At 36.5% G+C, this 22,906-nt stretch overlaps 1 protein-coding gene across 2 annotated transcripts in view; it reads left to right on the top strand.

Moving 5' to 3' along the window:
• Window positions 1–1,551: 1,551 nt before the first annotated feature.
• MYOF (myoferlin) overlaps window positions 1,552–22,906 on the top strand; it is a 159,776-nt gene continuing 138,421 nt past the window's right edge. For both annotated transcript variants that reach the window (XM_044665689.1, XM_044665688.1), the window contains exon 1: window positions 1,552–1,639. In XM_044665689.1, the coding sequence (XP_044521624.1) occupies window positions 1,552–1,639 (88 nt within the window). The remainder of the gene's footprint in view (window positions 1,640–22,906) is intronic.

Genomic DNA, 22,906 nt, shown 5'->3' with positions numbered 1-22,906 from the left:
AAATCCGATGGACTTAATAGTTAAGTCATTGGAAAAGGAACAGTTTCAGTAACGGTATAAGACCAGAGCCAAACTCTCTCCAGCTGGAGAAGTGAGCGGGAGGTGAGGAAATGAGGGCAATTAGTGATCATAATTTTTTTTTTAATTTCAGTGCAAACTGGGAGAAGATATAGCTTGAAGGGATGGCAGGGATAAACGAGTATTTTCTAAGAATGGAGGACTTCAGCTTATTAATAGACAGCAGGGAGGAATCCAGTAGATAAGGTGAGATCAAAGATCTGTGAAAGAGAATATTGTAACCACAGCCACCAGTTTCACTGACATTTTATTTATCTAGATCTTTAAGGTTTAATAAAATACTTTCCAAAAGTTATGTCATTAGAATTTTATGACAACATTATATGGCAAGTGCTGCAGACATAATTATCTTTTCTTTAAATATGAGGAAATAGAGGTTCTAAGAAGTTAAATGATTTTGCCCAGGGCCACACAGCTGATATCAGAGGTGGGATATGAAACTAAGCTTTTCTGACTCAAAGGGCAGCACTATATTCCAAGGGCACAAGGTCTTAGTTGATATGAGAAGGGTTGGGGTCTAGGGCACAAAGAGAGGAATTAGCTTTGGTAAAGGAATGTGCCTCTTCTTTCTTAGAGACAGAAGCAAAGGAGGACAGAATCAGGGCTGAAGAAGAAAGAGGGCTTTTGTGGTAAGGAGAAGGGAAGAATAGGAAACTCTATGGATAACTTCAATTTTCTCAGTGAAAAGAGGGATAGGTGAGAGAGTGATATAGGGGATATATGATGGTGAGATCCAGACTTCCTTATATTAGCTATTAAGCCCTGTTAAAACCTAGTTATTATTTAAAACACTAGGTTTTTTTTTAAAGTTAGTTTTGAGCTTAAAACTTAGTACCATGCAGCTATTCCCAAATCATGCAGAAGGGGGAGTCACTTACTTAATTTTAAAGACTGTAAGTAGATACCTTTTGGGTGTGCGAAAGGGAAGAAAGGTACAGCCTAAATTAAAGGAACCATGGCTAAGCAAAGTCAAAAACCTTTCTCTCTCCAAATTACAAAGCACCCTGAAGCCATGGTGGTATCTCTTTAACTAGTCATATTCTACTTCAGGGACTGCAGTAGAAAGAATCAAACAGTAGCATCATTTTTTTTTTAGCTCTTTCCACGTTATTCATTAACTCTAAATCTATTTTGGTTCTATATACCACACATTAATGTTTTTAGGTGGAGTTTAAGAAGTTTCACTTCTACCTTCCCAGAATTCGCAAGTTAGTGCCTGTTTCTGAGTAAAGATGGAGTTTGGGGTATCAGTTTACATATAGCCTTTAGTAAATAATCTTACAGAGATCCACCCATTTGACTCTTTTTTTTTTTTTTTTTTTTTTAATTCCACTCCCCCACTTCACTGTAAGCAAATCATTCCCTGCCTTCTTTTGCTCAGTTAGTTCAGCGAGGGGCCACAAGGACAGATGCAGTACTGCTTCTCCAAACTTCATTTTCTGATCTTAGCAACTCTCTGCAAGTCCAGCAACCATGCTTCGGGTCATTGTGGAGTCTGCGAGTGATATCCCTAAAGGGAAATTTGGAAAACCGGATCCAATTGTCTCAGTTATTTTTAAGGGTAAGACAAACTTTATTTCTTAGAATCAGAGGCATGTTTGAATTTTGATATTATGCAGGAGATACTTCGGTAGAGTTGTTTTCTTGATTCTAATAATAAGGCGATTGTACTGTTTGTAAAGACTTTCTTTGATCAGTAGACTCTTGTTACCTGTGCAGAACAGGAAATAGAATTGATTATTTTGGATGGTATTTTCCCCCTTTCCCCCCAAGGCACTGAGGTTTATCCAAGAGCTGAAATTTGAATCCTTCGCAGGGGGAATGATTGCTTTGCTTTTTAAAAGAATATATATTGATTTACTAGCTCTGGTTTCTGTTATTAAAAATCTGTATAGGTTTTAGTCGCAAACTTCAGATTTTTTTTTTTTACATATAATTCCTTCTGCCAGCCATAAGTCTGTTTTAAAAAGAAGTCAGCTGTCCCAGAAACTCATGCTCACTAATACAGTTTCATGGTCATAATCCTTTTGCTGCATTTTTGGAGTTATAGCTCTAGAGCTAGAAGGGAACTTAGAAACCCACCCTCCCTTATATTATAGGTATAGAAACTGAGGCTCAGAGAGATTAAAATAAAAGGAAGAAAGAAAGAAACTTGCCCAAGGCCACATAGTTAGGATATAGCAAAGCCAGGGGTTGAATACAGATAAAGGAATAAAGATTTGGAAGCCATCTAATCTAACCCTCTCTTTTTACAGATGTGGAAATTGAGACCTAGGGAGGTTAAAAGACTTGTTTAAGGCCACACATATAGTAAAATGTCAGGGTGGGTTTTGAATTCTGATCCTCTGATTCAAGGTCTTGAGCTCTTTCTACTAGAGTTATTATTTTTAGGTTAATTAATGCTGTTTTTTGTTCATTTTTATGGGTTTCTTCTCTAGATGGAAACTATCCAACTTTTTGGTGTTTGAGAGATTGCTTGTTAAGTTCTTTAGAATTTGAGGGAATTCTTTAGTGTCTTGTACTACTTGGCAAAAAGATTAGTGGATGGGGAAGACTTAGTTCTAGTCTCAGTTTTCAATGTGTGACATTATGAGGAAAATTTAGCATTTCTGGACCTTAGCGCCTCACTTAATGGAAAGGTCAGAATGTCTAAGATCTCTTCCAGTTCTAAGACTCTTTGAGTCTATGGAAAGTTATTTTTCTGCAAACTTCTTTGATCATTACATTTTACTTAGAATGCTGGTGAAACTTCAGTTTTTTAAAAAATAATATTTTGTTCCCCCCAATCACATGTAAAAACAATTTTTAACATTCATTTTAAAAGATTTTGAGTTCCAAATTTTCCCCCTCCTTCTCCTATCCCCTTCCTGAGATGGTAAGCAGTTTGAGGTAGGTTATACATGTGCAGCCATGGTAAGATATATTTAATATTAGTCATTTTATGGAAGAAAAACTCAAAAAAATAAAGAAAATGACAACTAGTATGCTGTGGTCTTCATTCAGTCTCCATCAGTTCTTTCTCTAGAGGTGGATGGCTTTTTTTTTTTAAATCATGAGTCCTTTGGGATTGTTCTGGATGATTGTATTGCTGAAAATAGCTTAGTCATTCATAGTTGATCATCATACAATTTGCTGATACTCGACAGTGTCCTCTTGATTCTGTTCACTTCATTCTTCATCAGTTCATATAAGTCTTTCCAGGTTTTTCTGAAGTCCTACTGCTCATCATTTCTTATAGCACAATTGCCTAATCTATAGAGCTATAACAAGGAATATTTTCATCTTTGGCAGAAACAGAAAAAAAGGGTCAGGGAAAAGAGTGAAGTATACGAATGTGATAAATGACTTGTCCAAGGTTACCCAGCTAGTAGGTGGCAGAACCAGGATGACAGCTGTCTTTAAGTATGTGAAGGGTTATCTTAATGTAAAAGGAAACAGATTGTGGCTTGGGGAAGGCACTGTACCATATGGTTGGGTGAGCAAGTAGCGAATGAGAGAGAAGGCAAGCTCTTGGGAAGAAAGCATGCTGCCTTATATGTCAACACCCTGGGGTAAAGTCTCACTGTCTCTGGCTGTAAAATGAAAGAGAACTCAATGATCTCTAAATTCTCTTGCAGTTCTGATATTCTATGATTCTATGAAAATAAGATTTTTTTAAATCCCAGAGGATCCTGGGTTCTTTGAAACATCTATGTATTATATGCATGTATGTGCATAATATGTAAAGATAACCACCCAAGACTGAAATTTAGAAACTAATTGGATAAAACCTGGCAAAGCATGAAAATGACAAAGGAAAGATGGTGAGTCAAAATAGAATAGTGTTGATTAGTTGATAGTTAAAGCAACTGTGTGACTTAGTGGATTGAATGCCAGGCCTGGGCAAGTCACTTAGCCCTATTCACCCCAGTTTCCTCGTCAGCAAAATTAGCAGAGAAGAAAATGTCAAACCACTCCAGTATCTTTGCAAAAACCCAAACCCAAGCCCAAATAGAATTGTGAAGAGTCAGACATAACTGAAAAATGACTGAATGACAACAAAAACATCCAGACTGTTAAGGAAAGTGACTTGGTTTCTTTAATGATTATGAGTTCATCTAAAACTCACAAGAGGGTGCAGCTAGGTAGCTCAGTGGATTGAGAGCCAGGCCTAGAGATGGGAGGTCCTAGGTTCAAAGTTTACCTCAGATACTTCCCAGCTGTGTGACCCTGGGCACCCTGGGCAAGTCACTTGACCCCCATTGCCTACCCTTGCCACTCTTCTGCCTTGGAGCCAATACACAGTATTGACTCCAAGAAGGAAGGTAAGGGTTTTAAAAAACAACAACAACAAAAAACAACTTCTCAAGGCACAAATTTAAGGGCTAAGTTGGAAACTGAACATTTTTGTTAAATTGGGCAAGCACAGATAACCTAAATGATCACCCTAGATTTGCATTTCAATCTATTCTCTTTTTCAACCATTATCCTTCCACCTTCTTGGGCATTCTTGCCCTTCTCTCATTTGGCAATGGCTCATTCTATGATGATAAAGATAACTGATTATACCATTACATTGAGTTACCTATCACAAAGAGACTCAGAGATGGAAGAGACCTTAGAGAGAAACTGATCAAAACTCCTTATTAGACAGATGAAGAAACTGATGCTGAGAAGTTAGGTGTTTTGCCCAAGCATCAGAGCCAGACTTGGAAGTTAACTCTCTTTCCTAAATCCCACTTTCACCATCACCAGGCTGCTTTCTGGCTTTTGTGGATGCTGTTTGATTGGTCATATTATTAGGTAGTCAGAGACTCAAAGATTAAGAACTGAAGGAGGAGGAAACAGAGGTTGAGAGAGAAAGGTAGTGTCTTGCCCTAGGTCACACAGGTAGTCAGTGGTAAAGTCATTTTTTGAACTCAAGACCTTTGAAATCAACTCCTGTTCTTTTCTTAAAGCACCACATTGCCTCTCCACAGATAGACGCTATGTTTGCTGACACCACCTTAGTACTTTTTTCAATTTCATTTCATTTCCTTTGAAAAACAGAGCCTTTGATAATTCTAGTATTCCCTTAACCCCTAACTAGTTGTATGACTTTGGGCAAGTTATTTGAAGGATCAGAGAATCATAGATGTTTTGCTGGAAGGGACCTCAGAGGCCATGTAGTCCAATTCCATCACTTTGCAGAAGAGGAAAATTAAGTTCATGGAGTGCAAACAGAGAACATCAGAATTAGATAAATTAAATTGTCTTTTCCTCTGAGGGATGTACTAGAGTTAATCCTGACCAAGACCAAGTTGTTAAATTTTCAGTGTGAAAATTCACATCTGGGAAGTCTGCAAATGCTACAAATCAGGGCTCATATATTGTTTTTTGACTGTTTATATTTTAGAAAGCATTTAGAGAATGTTAAAATGTGGGTTAAACTTTAAGATGTGAGAGAATGCTAGTTTTTTAGCATATTTATTATTTATTAGCATAAACTTGGCTCTTCTCATAAATTGTAAGTTCCTTGAGAGCAGTTATGCCAGGGAAGCACATTGTGCACAGGAAATTCTTAATAAATTCTAGATGACTGCCTGTCTACCTGAGAAGAAGGTTTTAAATCAGGTCCACTTACTCTTCTTTGAGACACAGTTGCTGTGTGGTGGGGCAGAAGACCTTGGTTCTGATGCTTTCTATCTATAGACAGTTTCAGACAATTGCCTGTCAGACAATTCAATCAACCTCCCTAAGGCTTAGTTTCCTCATTCTGTAAAATGTAGATACTAATCTTTGTTGGTTATATTATAGTAGAGATTCTTTTTGTGTGTATATCAGACTAATTGGTCACTGAGGTTCTTTCTAACTCTCAAAGTCTATGCTTCTGTGATACTTGAACTATTTACCTAAAATAATTATGATGAAAGTACATTGTAAATTGCTAAACACTACAGAAAGAAAAACTTAATTACTTATAAATGGGAATGATAATTTCTCATCTGCCTGCAGCCTGGGTGCTCTGTGAAGAAACTTTCCAGCTCTAAGTTTTATGATTCATCAGCAATATGTCTTGATTTATGCAAAAGATGTGTGCCTGAAGAGTTGTGTGCTATTATAAAAATGGGAATATCCTCCATCTAATGTGTTTCTTTCATTTGGGGATGAGTTTCAAGCAAAGTCATGCAGAGATTCTTTTTCTGGTCAAGTTTTTATGACTGTGGCGGAGTTGGACATGAGTGAAGACTTGTGTGCATCTGATTCCCCATAGTTTGTGAAGGCGGACTCACCTTAGGTTCTCTGCCATTTAAGGGATCCACATAGGTGACAGAACACAGACTCAATTGTCTTAGTCATCTGGCCACTCTACTGACCTTTAGCCCTGTGATTGTTCAAAGAACTTCTGGAGTTTGTTTTGATTTTGCTTCAGTCCCTCTGAGCACTTGCAACATTACTTGCAACTTGCAACATCTTTACTCTGGGACTGCCCCTTTCTCCTGACTGATAACCTCCTGCCCTTTTCTAGAAACCTCCACATACTCTATGCTGGAAAATTGTTTGTCCCATGTCTGAACATCTAGAGTGAACTATCCCTACTGATGGCATCGGAGATGGGAAAGTAATCAGACATCCTTGACACAGAACCTATACTCTCTTTATATAATCCATGGCTTTCTAAGGCCTGGGCTAGTTACCCTAATGTGGAAGTAATGAAGGACCCAGGTGTTCTATACATCAACTAGGAGGAGTGATGAGAGAAGGCAAAACCTAGAAATGTCCAATAAAAGAATGATCTTTTGCAAAACCATCACTTCTCCCTTGAAGACCTTTTAGAGACTGGTTGTATTCTTGATTTTGCCTCACTCTCATCTCAACTCCTCAGGGTCTCATGTTAGGCTTCAGTCCTTTGTATGGATTAAAATATGCTGTAATAAAAGCCTATTGCTTGATAAATTCATAGCCTGCCTAATTATTGTGAGGCTCCTCTTTAAGTCTATAACCTTAGCTATAACCAAGACAAATTGTGTGGCAAAAAGCAAAAAGAAGATCTCCCAAGACTGTTTTATTATGGCATACTTACTAAATATTTTAAAAAGGTAACAGGATTTAACCTTCTGAGTCATTAATACCACTTCCTGGAGTTGAGAGATTGGAAACTTTCCATCTTAATGGCCCAACCCTACTTAAGTCTGTCCTATTTCAGAAGCCCGGTATTAGAGGACTAGTCTGCTGGCTCCCACCTATTTGTAAAGGTGCAGTTCCATTTAATTAGTTGACTTTGGCTTGTTTGCTTTCTCAATAGTATTAAACATATACCCTCACTTACCAGTGGACCACTTGCCAGATTAATCTTGCTGCTGTACTTTGACATTTATGGGCTATAGATGGTTAGATTGGCATATATGATAGGTATGGAATCTGAAAGTTTCAAGGAATCTTAGAAATTATCTATCTAATCCAGTGCCTCCATTTGATAGAGGAGTAAACTGAAGTCCTAAAAGATTTCCCACTGTACAAAGTCAAAAGGAATTATCAGAGACAAGCATTTAATTTTTTTCTACTTTGTATTTTGATACAGAGTATCAGAAATTGATATCATGTTTTTGCATAACCTTCATTTCCAAATACAAAGTGTCCCCCAAAGTCTTTGTACTTATTAAAGCATAAAACTGCCCTAAGACTTTTTGGGACATTTTCTATACCTCTTTCTCCTTTCCTTACCCAGGTAACTATTCCATGTAGTAAATAATAAAACAGAAAGAATTGTGGGGGGAAGAAAGTGGTCTCATAAAACTAAACAATTCATCAGTTGAAAGTGACATTATATGTCATTTCCCACACCTTAAAGGCCCCTCCAGTGGAGGGAGGGAGGCATAGTTTTCATCTTGTCTTTAGGACCAGCTGTGGTCATTATAATTAGCATTCAGTTTAAGCTTTGTTATTATTTTCATTTACATTGTGGTGGTTATTGTGTAAAATTTTCTTAGTTCTACTTCACTTTACATCTATTTTGATGTCTTCTAATTTTTCTCTGCATTCTCTACATTGTGCACTATGTTATACAATATTCATGTACCACAATTTAGCAATTCCGCACTCAATGGGTACCTATTTTGCTTAAAGATTTTTTTCATCCCACAAAAAGTACGACTAAACATTTTTGATGTTATAAGGGACCTTTCTCTCTATGACCTGTTTGGGACACATGCCTAGCAGTGGGACCTCTGAGTCAAAGGGTATGGACATTTTAATTTTTAAAAAAAATTTTCTGTGGTTACATGATTCTTGTTGTCTCCCTCTCCCCTCCTGTAATTGACAGTTGAAAAGCAATTTCACTGGGTTCTACACATATTATCACTTAAATCCCATTTCCATATTATTCATTTTTGTAATAGAGTAATCTTTTAAAACCAAAATGGCATTAAAAATCACTCTATTGCAAATATGAATAATATGGAAATAGGTTTTGACCAATGATACATGTATAACCTAATGGAATTTCTTGTCAGCTCCGGGAGAGGGGGCAGGGAAGAGGGGTGGGAAAAATCATAATCATGTAACCATGGAAAAACACTCAAAACAATTAAATAAATAAATAAATGAAGAACCCAGATCTATACCCTACAAACAAGTGATAAATTATATGTTTTCTTCTGGATTTCTACTTCCATAATCCTTTCTCTAGATGTGGATAGCATTCTCATAAGTCCCTCAGAATTGTTCTGGATCATTGTACTGCTTTTAGTAGCAAAGTCAATCACATTTGATCATCCCACAGTGTTTCAGTTACTGTGTATAATGTTCTCCTGATTCTACTTATTTCATTGAGCATGAGTTCATGGAGGTCTTTCCAGTTCTTATAGAATTCAAGCAGCTCATCATTCCTTATAGCACAGTAGTATTCCATCACCATCATATACCAAAATAGGTTGAGCTATTCTCCAACCAAGGGACATCCCTTCATTTTCCAATTTTTTGACACCACAAGTGCTGCTATAAATATTTTTGTACAAATAGAACCTTTTCCATTAAAAAAATCTCTCTTAGATACAAACCCAGTAATGGTATTGCTGGCTCAAAGGACATGCATTCTTTTAAAGCCCTTTGGGCTTAATTCCAAGTTGCCTTCCAGAATGGTTGGATCAATTCACAATTCCATTAGTAATGTATTAGTGTCTCAATTTAGCCACATCCTCTCCAACATTTATTATTTTCCTTTACTGTCATATTGGCCAATCTTCTATATGTGAGGTAGTACCTCAGGATTATTTTGATTTGCATTTCTCTAATCAGAAGAGATTTAGAACATTTTTTGTATGGTTATTAATATTTTGATTTCTTCATCTGAAAACTGCCTATTCATATCCCTTGAACATTTGTCAATTGGGGAATGATTTGATTTCTTATAAATTTGACTTAGTTCTTTGTATATATGAGAAATTAGACCTTTGTCAGAGAATTTTGTTATAATTTCCCCCCCCCCATTTGTTGCTTCCCTTCTAATTTTGGTTGCATTGATTTTGTTTGTACAAACCTTTTTAAATTTAATATAATCAAAATTATTTTACATCTTGTAATGTTCTCTGTCTCTTGCTTGTTCTTAAATTCTTTCCTTTCTCATAGATTTGACAAGTATACTATTCCATGTTCACCTAAGTTACTTATAATATCACTCTTTATGTTTAAGTCACATATCCATTTTGAACTTATCTTGGTATTGGATATGGGATATTGATCTAAACCTAATTTTTACCTTACTATTTTCCAATTCTCCCAACAATTTTTGTCAAACAGTGGGTTCTTATCCCAAAAGCTGGGATCTTTGGGTTTACTGAACACAAGATTGCTGAGGTTATTTACCCCTAATCTATTCCATTGATCTACCCTTCTATATGGTTTTGATGATCACTGCTTTATAATACAGTTTAAGATCTGATACTTCTAGGCTACCATCCTTCATAATTTTTACATTAGTTCCCTTGATATTCTTGATCTTTTGTTCTTCCAGATGAATTTTGTTATTTTTTCTAATTCTCTAAGATATTTTTGGTAGTTTGATAGGTATAACATTGAATAAGTAAATTAATTTAGGTAGGATTGTCATTTTTATTATATTAGCTCATGCTGCCCAGGAGCAATTAATGTTTTTCCAATTGTTTAGGTCTAGTTTTATTTGTGTGGAGAGTGTTTTGTTATTGTGTTCATGTAATTCCTGTGTTTGTCTGGGCAGATAGATTCCCAAATATTTTATATAGTCTATAGTAATTTTAAATGGAGTTTCTCTTTCTAATTCTTGCCACTGATTTTTGTTGGAAATATATAGAAATGCTGATGATTTATGTGGGTTTATTTTGTATCCTGCAAATTTGCTAAAGTTATTTATTATTTCCACTAGCTTTTTAGTTGATTCTCTAGGATTCTTTAAGTATACCATTATATCATCTGCAAAGAGTGATAGTTTAGTTTCCTCATTGCCTACTTTAATTCCTTCAATTTCTTTTTCTTTTCTAATTGCTACAGCTAGCCTTTCTAATACAATTTTAAATAATAGTGCTTAAAATTTTGTTATGGAGGACATATAACACTAATTGTTTCAAAGGTTCCCATGGTGGGGACTATCCTGGTGTGAACAGTGGGGTAACCATTTGAAGGAAGCATTGGGAATATGTTCATCATTTTCTGGCACACTTTTAAAATTTCCATCTGTGGAAATTTCTCTCTTTGGCTCTTCAAGGCCTTCCCCCCTCATCCCCCTCCACCCTCCCCCCCCTGCCCTTCTTGATGATCTCAGCTACAATGGGTTCAGTCGTCAATTTGATGCAGATGACTCTATGATCTACTGTATATCCATTGTAATCTTTCCTGAGCCTCAGTCCCACATCACTAAATGCTTATTGCAGGGGCAGCTAGATGGGTCAATGGATAGAGAGTCAGACCTAGAGACAAAGAAGTTTTAGGTTCAAATGAAGCCTTAGCTTGTGTGACCTTGGGTAAATCATTTAACTCCCATTGCCTAGCCTTTACCACTCTTCTGCATTAGAACCAATTTACAGTATTGATTTTTAAGGTGGAAGATAAGGGTTAAAAACACTTATTGGACATTTCTAGTAGGAAATTCTGTAGGTATATCAAACTCAACATTTCCAAAACAGAATTCATTATTTTTCCCCAAATTTACTCTTTTCCCTAACTTCTCTATTTCTGTCAAAGGCACTCAGAGCCATTCTTAACTCTCCCTATGACCCCCACCTACATCCAGCCTTGTTCTGTTATCTGAGGTTGTCTTGTTAATTTTATTTTTACAACATTGTTAGTATCTGTTGCCCTTTTTCCACTCACACAGCCATCCCTAGTTCAGCCCTACATCACCTCTTGTTTGGGTGCTTGCTGTGTTCTCTACCAAAATGATATTCCCAAAGCAGGCATCTGACCATGTCACTCCTTTGCTCTAAAAGTTCAGTACCCCTCTGTTATCTCTAAGATAAAATAAAACGGACTTCTCTGTTTGGCATTTAAACCCCTTATACAGACTGACTCCAACCTCTCTTTCCAGATGTATTAAATGCATTCTTCATGCATTCTCCATTCTAGTCAAATGGATTAACTTTCAGTTCCTCTTACACATCACTCTGTGTCCTGCTTTGATGCTTCTGAATAGCCTGTCCTGAATTTCTGGAATGTACTCCCTTTTTATTTCTGCCTCTTAATTTCCTTTGCCTTCTTGGAATTCATAAATTCCTTTAGCTTAAGTAACTGAATAGACAAGACCTTTACTGATTGCCTCCTCCTCCAAAATCTTTTAATTTTTAGGCCCTGTATTCAGGGCCTAATATAGTGCTTGATATACCAGATACTTTTAAAATACTCATTGAATGAACAAATAAGTTCACTATTAAAATGCAAAGAGAAGGGATAACACTATAGGCTTTCTCAGTTAAAACCTCCTCAACAATTAATTGATAACTGAGAGTATATTGCTAGAGTTGAACTCAGAAGATCTGGGTTTAAAGCCTAACTGACGCTTTTTGGCAATGCAACCTTGGACAAGTTCTTTTACTTCTCTGATTTCCTTGGGTTTTCTTTATCCATAAAATTAGGGGTCATAATACTTGTACTTCTTACCCCACAGGATTGTTGTGATGATTGATATATCAACAAGCATTTGGATATGGAGATGTTTGTAACCTTAAAGCATGCATTACAGATATTATTATAATCAGCTCCTTGAAAGAATAACAAGGGATGGACACCTTAGCCTTCGGTATGAGGGAGGCAAATAAGAAACCAGGAAAAGGGAGAAGGTCTCTAGAAGAAGAATGACACTGGCCTCATAGACATAAAAACAACCAAAAGCAACAAAGATGGTGGGCCCAAATTGTTATTTTATTTGATTAGTTCAGTTCAATTCAGCAAACATTAATTAATCATCTATTATGTGGGTACCACAGGATAGAAAGACAAAAAGATAAAGAAATGGAGCCTGCCTTTGAGGCACTGACATTCTACTGAGAAGATATAGAATGTATACTAATAAATACATATAAGGTAATGAGAGGACAGGAGCAAGGGCAAAGATTAGGGAAGGTCTGGAGGAGAAAGCACCTGACCAAGTGTGAAAGAAAATAAGGATGCTGAAAGATGGAGATGAGGAGGAAGTGCATACCAGACACGAGGACTAGAAAACCAATGCATTGAGGCAAGAGTTGAGATGTTGAGGTCATGGAGAGGGAAGGAGTATTTGTATCATACCTACTTTGTACCAGGTACTGTGCTAAGCTCTTGATAAGTATTATCTCATTTAATTCTCTCAACTACCTTGCTGGGTAGATGCTGTTGTTATCTTCATTTTACATTTGATGAATCTGAGGCAAAAGGGATAAGTGACCTGCCAAGGGTCAAAGAACAAATACGTGTCTGAGCCTGGATTTGAACTCTGATATTCCTGACTCCAGCCTCTATCCACTGCCTCATGGAAGATATAATAGCTTTGTTTGACTTGATTTTGGGTTGTTTGAAATAATGTGCATTTATTTGTGATTTGTGATCAGTACTTTTGTCTAAAGTGGAGTATGCATTTTATATACATTTTTAATATATGTTTAAGAATCTGGATTTCAATTATTCCTTTGTACCTGAGGCAATGTATTAGACTTCTGTCATCCCTTCTTCTACCAAAGGCTGGCCTGGTGAGAACTTTTCCACTAATTAAAAAAAAATTATTTTTATTGTTATGCAAAACACTTCCACATTGGCCATTGTAAGAGCAAACATATATAACCAAAAACCCCAAATAAAACCACAAAACATTGATGTGAAAGATGACTCCAACAGTTCTTTGTCAGGAGTCTCTCTAATTTTTCAAAGCAGTTAAATTGAACAGAACTATATTCTGGTGAACAGAGGATTTCACTGCATAAGCCACATACTGTGAAGATAGTATAAAGGAGCAGATTTTGCTGTTTTGGGGAATGTTTAGTTATGCTGAAAGGCAGCACTTAGCACACCAGTAGGAATTGCTTAGAATAATTCCTTTATCTTCATTTATTGACTGGGAATAAAGCAGTGTAGGAAATTTCTTAAAGTCTGTCCTTATGAAGATTCCCTAGGTTCCCAGTATATGCCTATGTATACCTTGCAAAGTAAACTGGATTTGGAATCATAGAACCTGAATTTGAATCAGGACTCTGATCCTTATTACCAATATGGCCTTGGGAAGCTAACCACTCTAGGCTTCAGTTTGTTTATTTATAAAACGAGATGGCAAGACTAGATGATCCCTAAAGTGCCTTCTAACTCAGAATCCTATGATTCCACAATTCAAGGAGATCTGGGTGACCAGATATCTTTGCTTCTCCATCTAGTATTTGTTCCCATGTTTCTGATGTATCAAGGAACTGGTTCCACAAGTTGCTACTATAAATGTTACTACAAAAAGGAATTAGGTGCCAGAGGGAAAAAGGGATAAAGGACAGAAGAAGAGCAGAGAATGAGCTAAGTTTTTGATACTTGAAGGTCCTGGTGCCACCAACCTATCCAAATGAGATGTCCAGTAGGTAGCTGAAGAAGGATAAGAAGGTCAGTAATTTCTCAACATTTTGCTAAAATAATTTAATCCTTTTAGTGGTAATGGTGATTGGAAGTAGTGGTGGTGATGGTGGTGGGTGAGAGGATTTTTTTTTGTGTATCCACATGCTTGAGGAAAGATCAGGAATTCATACTTTTTATTAACTAGGGTTTGGTGCAGTTAGCCTGCTGTTTTACTGAATTTTTCACTTATTAGGATGTTGGAATGGGAAAAGGGAAATTCATACCCCGAATCACTTTTTCATTTTGCCAGAATGATTAAGTTGCTCAATAGTAGTGTTCATATTGTATGTGGACCCAGCCCATAAAAGGAAGAACTGTCAACCAGAAACAAAAGAATCCTTTCTTTATATCTTAAGGTATGAGTTTGCCACAGGATAATAAAATTCCTTTGTAGCTACTTATGACTCTGGGCTGGAATATAGTTTAGCAATGAATCAATTCCTAATTAGAGAAGTGAGGATATTATGAGTGACTACTAAAACTATAGAATAAAATTTAATAAAATCTGTCATCTTGATGGCAACCTAGCCATTCTATACCATTAGCTGGAAGGTCAGAACATGGTATTTTAATTCTTAGATATTGGGTCCTTGAAAAGCTGAATCCTAACTTAAAAGCTTAGTCTGATACTATCTCATTGGAACAGGGCAGGAAAAATTTCAGGATGTCTGTTTGCTGGGCAGGTCTCCCAGAGGGCAAGATTTCTGAGCAAAAGGCTATTATTTGTTGTTCTTCATTCTTCTGGTTTACTTTTTCCATGATATACTCTAGTTTACTTTTTTTTCACAATCTGATTTCTTCATAGCAGGGAACTCCTGGTGTGATACAAAGTGGAATATAAAATCTACCAAAGCAGATTACAATCCCTTCATAATTTATAAGATGCTTACTAGGAAATCTTGTCTGAATCATGTCCATGGTCACTCAGAAGTTATAGCTTGTAAAAGTCTGAGATGAGATATTGATGTAGGTCTTTCTGACTCTAAGCCCAGCATTCTATCTGTTGTGATACCATGCTGCCTCTTACCATACAGTACAACTTTTAAGTTAAGCAATTTTCCCCATAGCCTTCATCCCATACTCTTCTTTCCACTTCTCTCTCTTCAGTGCTATAAATCTCTTTCATCATTTGCTTGCCTATTCCACACTCCTGCCCCTTTAGTTCTCTCTGTGGCTGGCTTTAGCTATACAAGGTCAGTATGACCCACTGATTTAGTCAAATAAAGAATGGGAGGGAAAATAGTCAAGTAGATTGCTTGATATTTTATAAGAAAAAACATAGATGTTATTTTTGAAATTCTGTTTCAATTCACCAAACATTTATTTAATTCTATTACAGTTGATTACATGCCTACTATGTGAAGGCATTGTATTTGCTCTGGGAATATAAAAATGCATATGACATAGACCTTGCTTTCAAGAAACTTCCAATCTGATGAGGAGAGAGAAGATATAAATAATTATACTACAAAGGCCAATAATATAATTGTAAACCAATATAAAGTGCAATGACAAATTTGAGGAAAAAGACTTTGGAAGGATGAAAAGAGCCTTGGGCTTCAATCTAGTCTCTTTTACTTACTATTTGTATGAAGTTATTTAGCCTTCATAGACCTTCTTTCAGTAAAATGGTGGTGAGGGATGTTCATTTTGATGATCTTGAAGGTCTCTTCCAGCTATAAATAATAATCCTATTATCTTTCAGCTGGGGGTATGCAGAGGGATTCATGAAAGAGGGCCTAAAAGAAAGGAAGGAGCTTCAAAAGATGAAGGTAGGGGAAGGGAGTCAATTCCAATGGGAAGACAAAATAGTCTTGTTTGGCTAGAATGTATAGTACATAAAAGGAAAATAAGGGTAGGAGAAGTAGATTAGAGCCAAATCATAAATAGCCCTGAATTCCAGGTCAGGAGTTCACACTTAAAAAAAAAATCAAGGTAATAGGAACCAATGAAGGTTTGTTTTGTTTGTTTTTTTGCTAAAGTTTTTTACTGATTTGGTCAGATTTGTGTTAGGAGGATAACTCCAGCAGCTGTGTAGGGGACGAATTAGAGAAAGGAGAGTGAAGAGCCAGGGAGACAAGTTATGAAGCTATTATCACAATCTAGGTGAGCAAGGATGACTTCAGTAAGAGTGCAGAGGAGGAAACAAATCTAAGAGATATTAAGGAGATAGAACTATTGGGATTTGGCAACTGATTGGATGTGGGTGATGGAGTCCAAGGTTATGAATTTGGGACCTGTATGGGAGGATGGTGTCAGTATAACCCGCAGAAATAGAGTTGTTGGAATAAGGATCAAGGTTATGGGAGAAGATGATGAGTTCAATTATGGACGTGGGGAGTCTTGTTTCCTCAGAAGTAAAACAATAATAATAATAGTACTTCTGCTACCTACCTTACAGGATTATTGTGAGAAAAAAATTTGTAAATGATAAAGGACTATAAAAATGTGAATTATTATTATTGTTAGTTCCTCTGCTGATGTGTGATTGATGTCCAGTCCTGTGCTGTGGAAATCCTCAAGTTAACTTTCATTGCCTCATTGTGGTGCGAGAGTAGCTCTAGTTCCTCAATGGCTACCAGTAGACAATATAGGCTTAATAACCGAATGACATGGCTGTTTTCAAAGGACCAACCTAGCTAAATCTAGAGAGGCCAGTCACCAGGCAGGCAGCTGGGTGATAAATCTTTTAGCAGCAGCAATTTCTAAATACCATCTACCAAGTTTTGGAAAGGTAGCAATTTGTACCTATAGAGGGACTATGAACAGGGAAGATTCATGGATTCTTCAATTACTGAGGTCCAAGTGTTTTAGTGAGGTTTCAATGCATCAGATTTTATTTCTTACAGATAAGGAAACGGAGGCACAGACAACTTAAGTAACTTGTTCTAAATCACCCAGTTTATTAGGCTGAGGCTAATTAGACTTTCTAATTTGTGTTGTTATTCACTTGTTTCATTCACGTCTGACTTTTCATGACTCCATTTGAGGTTTTCTTGGCAAAGAAACTAGAGTAGTCTGCCATTTTCTTCTCTAACTCATTTTGCAGATGAGGAAATGAGGCCAAAAGGGTTATAAGACTTTCCCAGGGTCACACAACCAGTAAGTATCTGAGGCTAGATTTGAAATCAGGAAGATAATCTTCCTGACTCCAGATCCAGTGCTCTATCCCCTGCTATCTCTAATTGCCCATCTTAATTTGTAGTTTAGGCTTTTTTTCTCAGGGAGAAATGCTAAACTGTCCTGATCTTGAGCATTATCTGTATTTACGAAATCAGAAATTAAAGCAGTCTGTGAAACCTGGAGTTCACACTAGTACACACTAGGATCATCTTAGGTCCTGTAGCAGTAGGTTAAAGAGAGGGATGTTTTCTGACAAAGATAGTTTCCAAGGAATAGTACTTTTTCTTTTTAACCTTGGGTATCTCTGAAGGGCAGCAGGTCTCTAAGTGATAGGGAAGTGGTTTGGTGAATTAGCACTGCTCCTTTCCTTGGTGTTCTAGTTTATCATTTCTATCAATTACAATGTTGTTTTTTTTTTAAAAAAAGGATGAAACAGTTTCATGTATTTCATTTGCTGCTCAGCCAAAGTTTTTTTTTTCCTGAACTCGTTTGGCAACATCACCTTTTAGTGATTAAAAAAAAAAACAACAAACCCACAACTTTTTGCCTGCTTGTTCTAAATTACTCAAAGTGCTTCTGAAGATTAGAAAATATTATGTTTCTTTTCCTTTTGTAGCCAGAAAGGGCTAGAGCCCATTTACTGGGGTCCAGATGAGAGAGTCTTTTTTCTCATCCATTTCCTGTACTCACTCCACCATCCTAAACTGGTAGCTGTGGAAAGCTCTTCCCTTGGGTGGCTGCCCTCTAAGGATGGGAAGTGTTCTTGCCAAATGCAAGGCTGCTGTACAGGAGTGGAGTAGATAGAGCCAGTGGGTCAAGTGGGACATATGACATGACGACACCTAAATGTTAGGGTTAGTTTAACCCTTGCACTTCCCCTGGTCCTTCCAGGCCAGCTTAGGTTCCTGCATTTTGTATGACATTTTTGCAGAGCCAGAGGGACAATTTTCTACTCCTTCTTCAATGAATAGAACATCTGAGGCAAAGTTTATGATAGCTATTTTCAGAATCCAACTCTATACTGGCTGGGAAGCTAATTGTTAAATTTTCATTGTGAGCATTTAAACCTAGGAAATTGTCAAACATTATAAATTAGGGCTTGATTTATTGTTTTTCTGATTGTCTAGACTTTAAGAAAATGTTAATAATATAGATTAAACTTAAAAGTGTGAAAAAAATTTTAGGTGTGTCAAGGCAAACTTTAAAATAAAACTTTTTTTTTTTTAGATCTGGTCGTTAACCATTTACTAGTAGACCTCTAACTATTTCTCATCTCTGCTAGGGGAGTAGGAGATAGATTTTATTCCTTTGGTTTAATTTCAATTGAATTGACTTTTATATTTCATTTTAATTTTTCTACTATAAAATTACTTTGGGAGAAATTTTCTTCCTGTCTACAAAATGCCAAGTCTATAACCACATTAATTAAATGGACAAAAGTGAAATATTTTAGTTGTCTAGTTTGCTCTCAGATTCAAAACAATTAACATTTCTATAATACTCACAGATTTACACAGCAGTTTTCTCATAATAGTGCTGTATAGTTGGTAGTCTGTATCTGTATCTTATAAAGGAGGAAACTGAGATGATTTTCCCAGATCCATATAGCTAGTAAATGTTAGGACCAGGATTTGGATCCAAGACTTCCTGACTCTTAAGTCCAAAGCTCTTTCTATAGTGGCAAATAAAGTGAGGACTATGAAATAGTGATTCCCTCTTCTCAAAGACAGCCTCAACAAGGTTTAGCAAATAAAACAGATCAAAATTTTCTGCTCTAACATACTTGGCTGGACTCTTGAGGCACAGCTTGAGATTACTGAGCAAATTGAACATGATGCTCATCTCTAGCCTTCTCATGAATAGTTAGACACATTGTCTCCTAGGTAAACTGTAGAGATAATGAATAGTATAAGTCATACAATTGTGCCTGGCAGATTGGCATGATCTTACTTTTAAGGTTGGTGTGGCTGATCTTACAAGCCAATTCCAATGTGACCCCTCAGAAGAAAGAAAGAATGGAACTGGGTAAGATAATAAGAAAATAGGAAAGACCCCCAAGGAAAACTATGTTTCAGTCCCAAATATGTTCAAAGTTTGAATCAGTTATTATTTTCCATGTTAAAAATGTTTCATTTCTTTCTGTAGGAAGAAAGTTATCTTAGCAAAATTGGGGTTGAGAAGAGGGAGCTTCCTGTAATTTGATCTGATGTTTGTAGTCTACAACTTCTGACCCTTTAAAGAAAACATAACTTGAACTGAATAGCTGAATAATAGAAATATGTGACCCTATAACTGCTAAGAAAATAACTCATGGACAATTTTTTGGCTTGACTTATTTACATATGAGATTAGACTTCCCATGAAAATATCATATATATCATTCTCATTAAAAATCAAAATAATCAAGGTTAGTCCTTCTAGGGGTGGAGTTGAAGTAGCTTTTTCTTAGCTAGGAAACCTGATCTTCCCAATGGAAATCAGCTGGGACCCAACCAGAAAAGTACCAGAAGAAGCAATAGGAAGTCTCATTCCTCAGCTTCCAAAAGGGCAGAAGGTGAATTACTCCACCTAGTCTAGAGTTCTCCCTAACTCTCTGACTCACACCTCTCCTTTTTTGCCCTAACACATTATGTGATTTTAACATTGGTGTTATCTATATTTATTAGATTCAATTAAATTATAAACTACCCCCATGGATTATAAGCACCTTCTTGCAAGTGTTTATTCTCCAAGAATACTTAATTGATGCTTATTGAAAAATTAATTTATTGTACAGTTTTAAAAGTTTGGTAACTTTTCAAATATTTCCCCCAGTTTAGGTTATTCAATTTGCATTCTCACTCTTTCAGGAAATCTAGAAAAAAAGGCAGAGCAAGAAATTAAATAGTTTTCGGGAATCAGATATAATTATATACATAGAGTCCCTGCAGTTTATAATTTTAATATCCAACTCTGGGGTTATTTAATGGAGGCTTAGGGCCTAATTTCATCCTTAGCCAAGTTGTCTTGGGCTAGAAGTGAAACTGGTTTGCTTTCAAGCAAATTAGCCTGGTGACTGGTCCTGCTCTGGCCTTGTACCTCCAGTTCCAGTACACTGTGGCTGAGCTTGTTCCTCTGTGCTCAAGATATTGCCTCTTTGCAGCTCTATTCTATTACTTCAGTCCTTGTCTTCTTTCTTCCTTCCTTGCTCTCAATCTCATGTCTGAATCCTCTTCTTGAGTAATGATCTGGTATAGAATCCCACCTCTAACAATTGCTCCCAGGGTTACCTTGGGCAAGTCACTTAAACTTCTTGGGTCTTAAATCCCTCATCTCTAAAGGTAGTATAAGAGAGAAAAGCAGGTTAAGTTTGGGAGAGAGTAGACAGCTTTTAGAAAAAGCAGTGCCACTGTTTTCAGTATACACTTCATGTAGATATGGCTAATTCTTTACTGAACTCTCTGAGAATGTTTCTAGCTAATGGTGAGTCACTCGATTCAGTTAAAGAAATGTTAAAGCAAACTCTCCTCTCCTTTGACATAGTTTTGTTCACTTATCTCAAGTTAAACTTTTTTCCCCATTGTAATCAGATACACAGATTTAGAGGTTTATTTTGAGGTTTGAGTTTGGGAGGGGAAGGTAGTAGTCAATATGAACATACCAGGGTAAGTTCCAGGAAAGTCCCTACCTGGTAATAAGAGCAGACCAGTGACTGGGATTCTGTAGGCTGTATGCAAGCTTAAACTTAGAAAATAAACACTATACATTTAGAAATAAATTGATGATTTGGGGTCATGTTGAATCTTTAGAAAGAGAGGCTAGTTTAGAATGTTCAGTCTTGAGGCAAGTGGAAAAGTTAATACTTAGCAAAATAAGGGTAATGAGTCATAGGTTTGTTATGTTAAGCCCTTGGAGGAATGCAAATGGATAGAGCAAAATGACCGGGCTTAAAGCTTATCTTTGTATTAGAAAAATACATGGAAGTGGGACATTTTAGGCAACACTAGAGCAAAGGAAACTCAAGTCAAGAATTGTTTAGTAATCTCTAAAATATGAAAAGGGCAATTTCATTGCAGAAAGTTGAGAGTGAAGAAAGGACTGTTGGTGGAGGTTTTGCAGTTGGAAGTAAAGGTTGAATGAACATTTGGTGGGGATGACATAAAAGGGATTCTTATTTGGGTTTAGGTGGGAAAAGATCTCTGAGATCATTTCCTACTCAAAGATTCCAGGATTCCACAATAATGTTCACAAGGGATGTAGGGTATCCAAGTGAGTCACCAGCTTCTGATAACTTAACAGTACATGGCTATATTTGAATTGTAGTGAAGTGGGGAATATTTCCTATTGGTTGGTGAAAGAATTGGATTCTCATCCAAGTTCTTTACTAAATAGCTATATGATATGGTGCAAGTTGGTTCACTTCTCTTGGTTTCTGTTCCTCTATCTAAAAAAAGAGGTGAGGACTAAACTAGATGATCTTCCCAGGCTCACTGGCATTCTATGATTCTGTACAAAATTATTTAATATATTCTTCTAGCTAGAAGAGAAGTAAAGGACTTGAAGGGAAATCCAAGAATATGCCATTTAAGTTTATAGGTCTTTGTCATTGAAAAGAGGGAACTTGTATCTTTGATGAAGTAGACAGAGAGAAGGAAATCCAAAGGGGCTTTCCACCCTTAGTTGAGTGTTATAACTAATTCTTCTGGAAAATCTTACTTGCTTTGTGCTTATGCAAACATACACTGGAAATATAGTGTTTGAATGTGTCTCTCCATCATGTAAGTCAGTTAATAAACATTTATGAAGTGCCTACTTTGTGCCAGGCACTCTGTTAAACACAAACTAGAAAAAAAGAAAAAAAGAAAGTTGTTAGATAGTCCTTGGGATAGATCCTGGGAAATGCTACCTCTTTTAGCAACATATAAACAATAAGGCTCAAACATTTAACCAACCAGTATTTATTATGCACTTACTATATGCCAGGAATTGTGCCAGGAGTTGGGGACATAACTGCAGAGAATGAAACAATCTCTGCTGTCAAGGAGCTTTCATTCTAGTGGAAGAGACAACAAGTGTGTGTGTGTGTGTGTGTGTGTGTGTGTGTGACAAATATACTAAGGGAATAAATACAAATGCATACAAAGTTATTAAATACAAAGTTATTTGAGAGGGAGGGTGAGGGAGTAAAATAATGTAAATGGTCAACTAATAGTTTGGAATATTTGGTTCAAGTAGATCAAAAAAGAAAAGAAAAAATGAATATATCCATGTGTTGATTAATAGATACATTTAACTTTAGTTATTCTGTAGTATGACAGGGTTTTGTACTTCTTCCTGTTTTGCTCAGCGTTTTTATAGTAGTCTTGAATAAGACATAGAAGATGTAAATCTGTGAGAGACAGTTAATATCATGTATGACAGGCTGGAATTATGATCTGAATCTATTATGATGAAATCATATTAGCTAGTAGGAGTTTATTCCCTGTGTCTTACATTTTCAATTTCCCTACAAGGCATTATGTTTTCACTAGCTAAACAGTATCTGCTGATAGTAAGCTGGTTCTCAGACCAACCTGAAAAGGAAGGAGTAAAGATGAGCTGCCTTTTGAAAACTGATCTGGAGTATCATAATGATCCCAAGGAGACTGCTAATCATTTCCTTCTACTCTGCCCTGAT

Source organism: Gracilinanus agilis, chromosome 2, assembly GCF_016433145.1.
Source record: "Gracilinanus agilis isolate LMUSP501 chromosome 2, AgileGrace, whole genome shotgun sequence".
In the NCBI taxonomy this organism is placed as follows: Eukaryota; Metazoa; Chordata; class Mammalia; order Didelphimorphia; family Didelphidae; genus Gracilinanus; species Gracilinanus agilis.
Note: the sequence above shows the minus strand (reverse complement) of the source record. Positions and strands in the feature narration are given on the sequence as shown.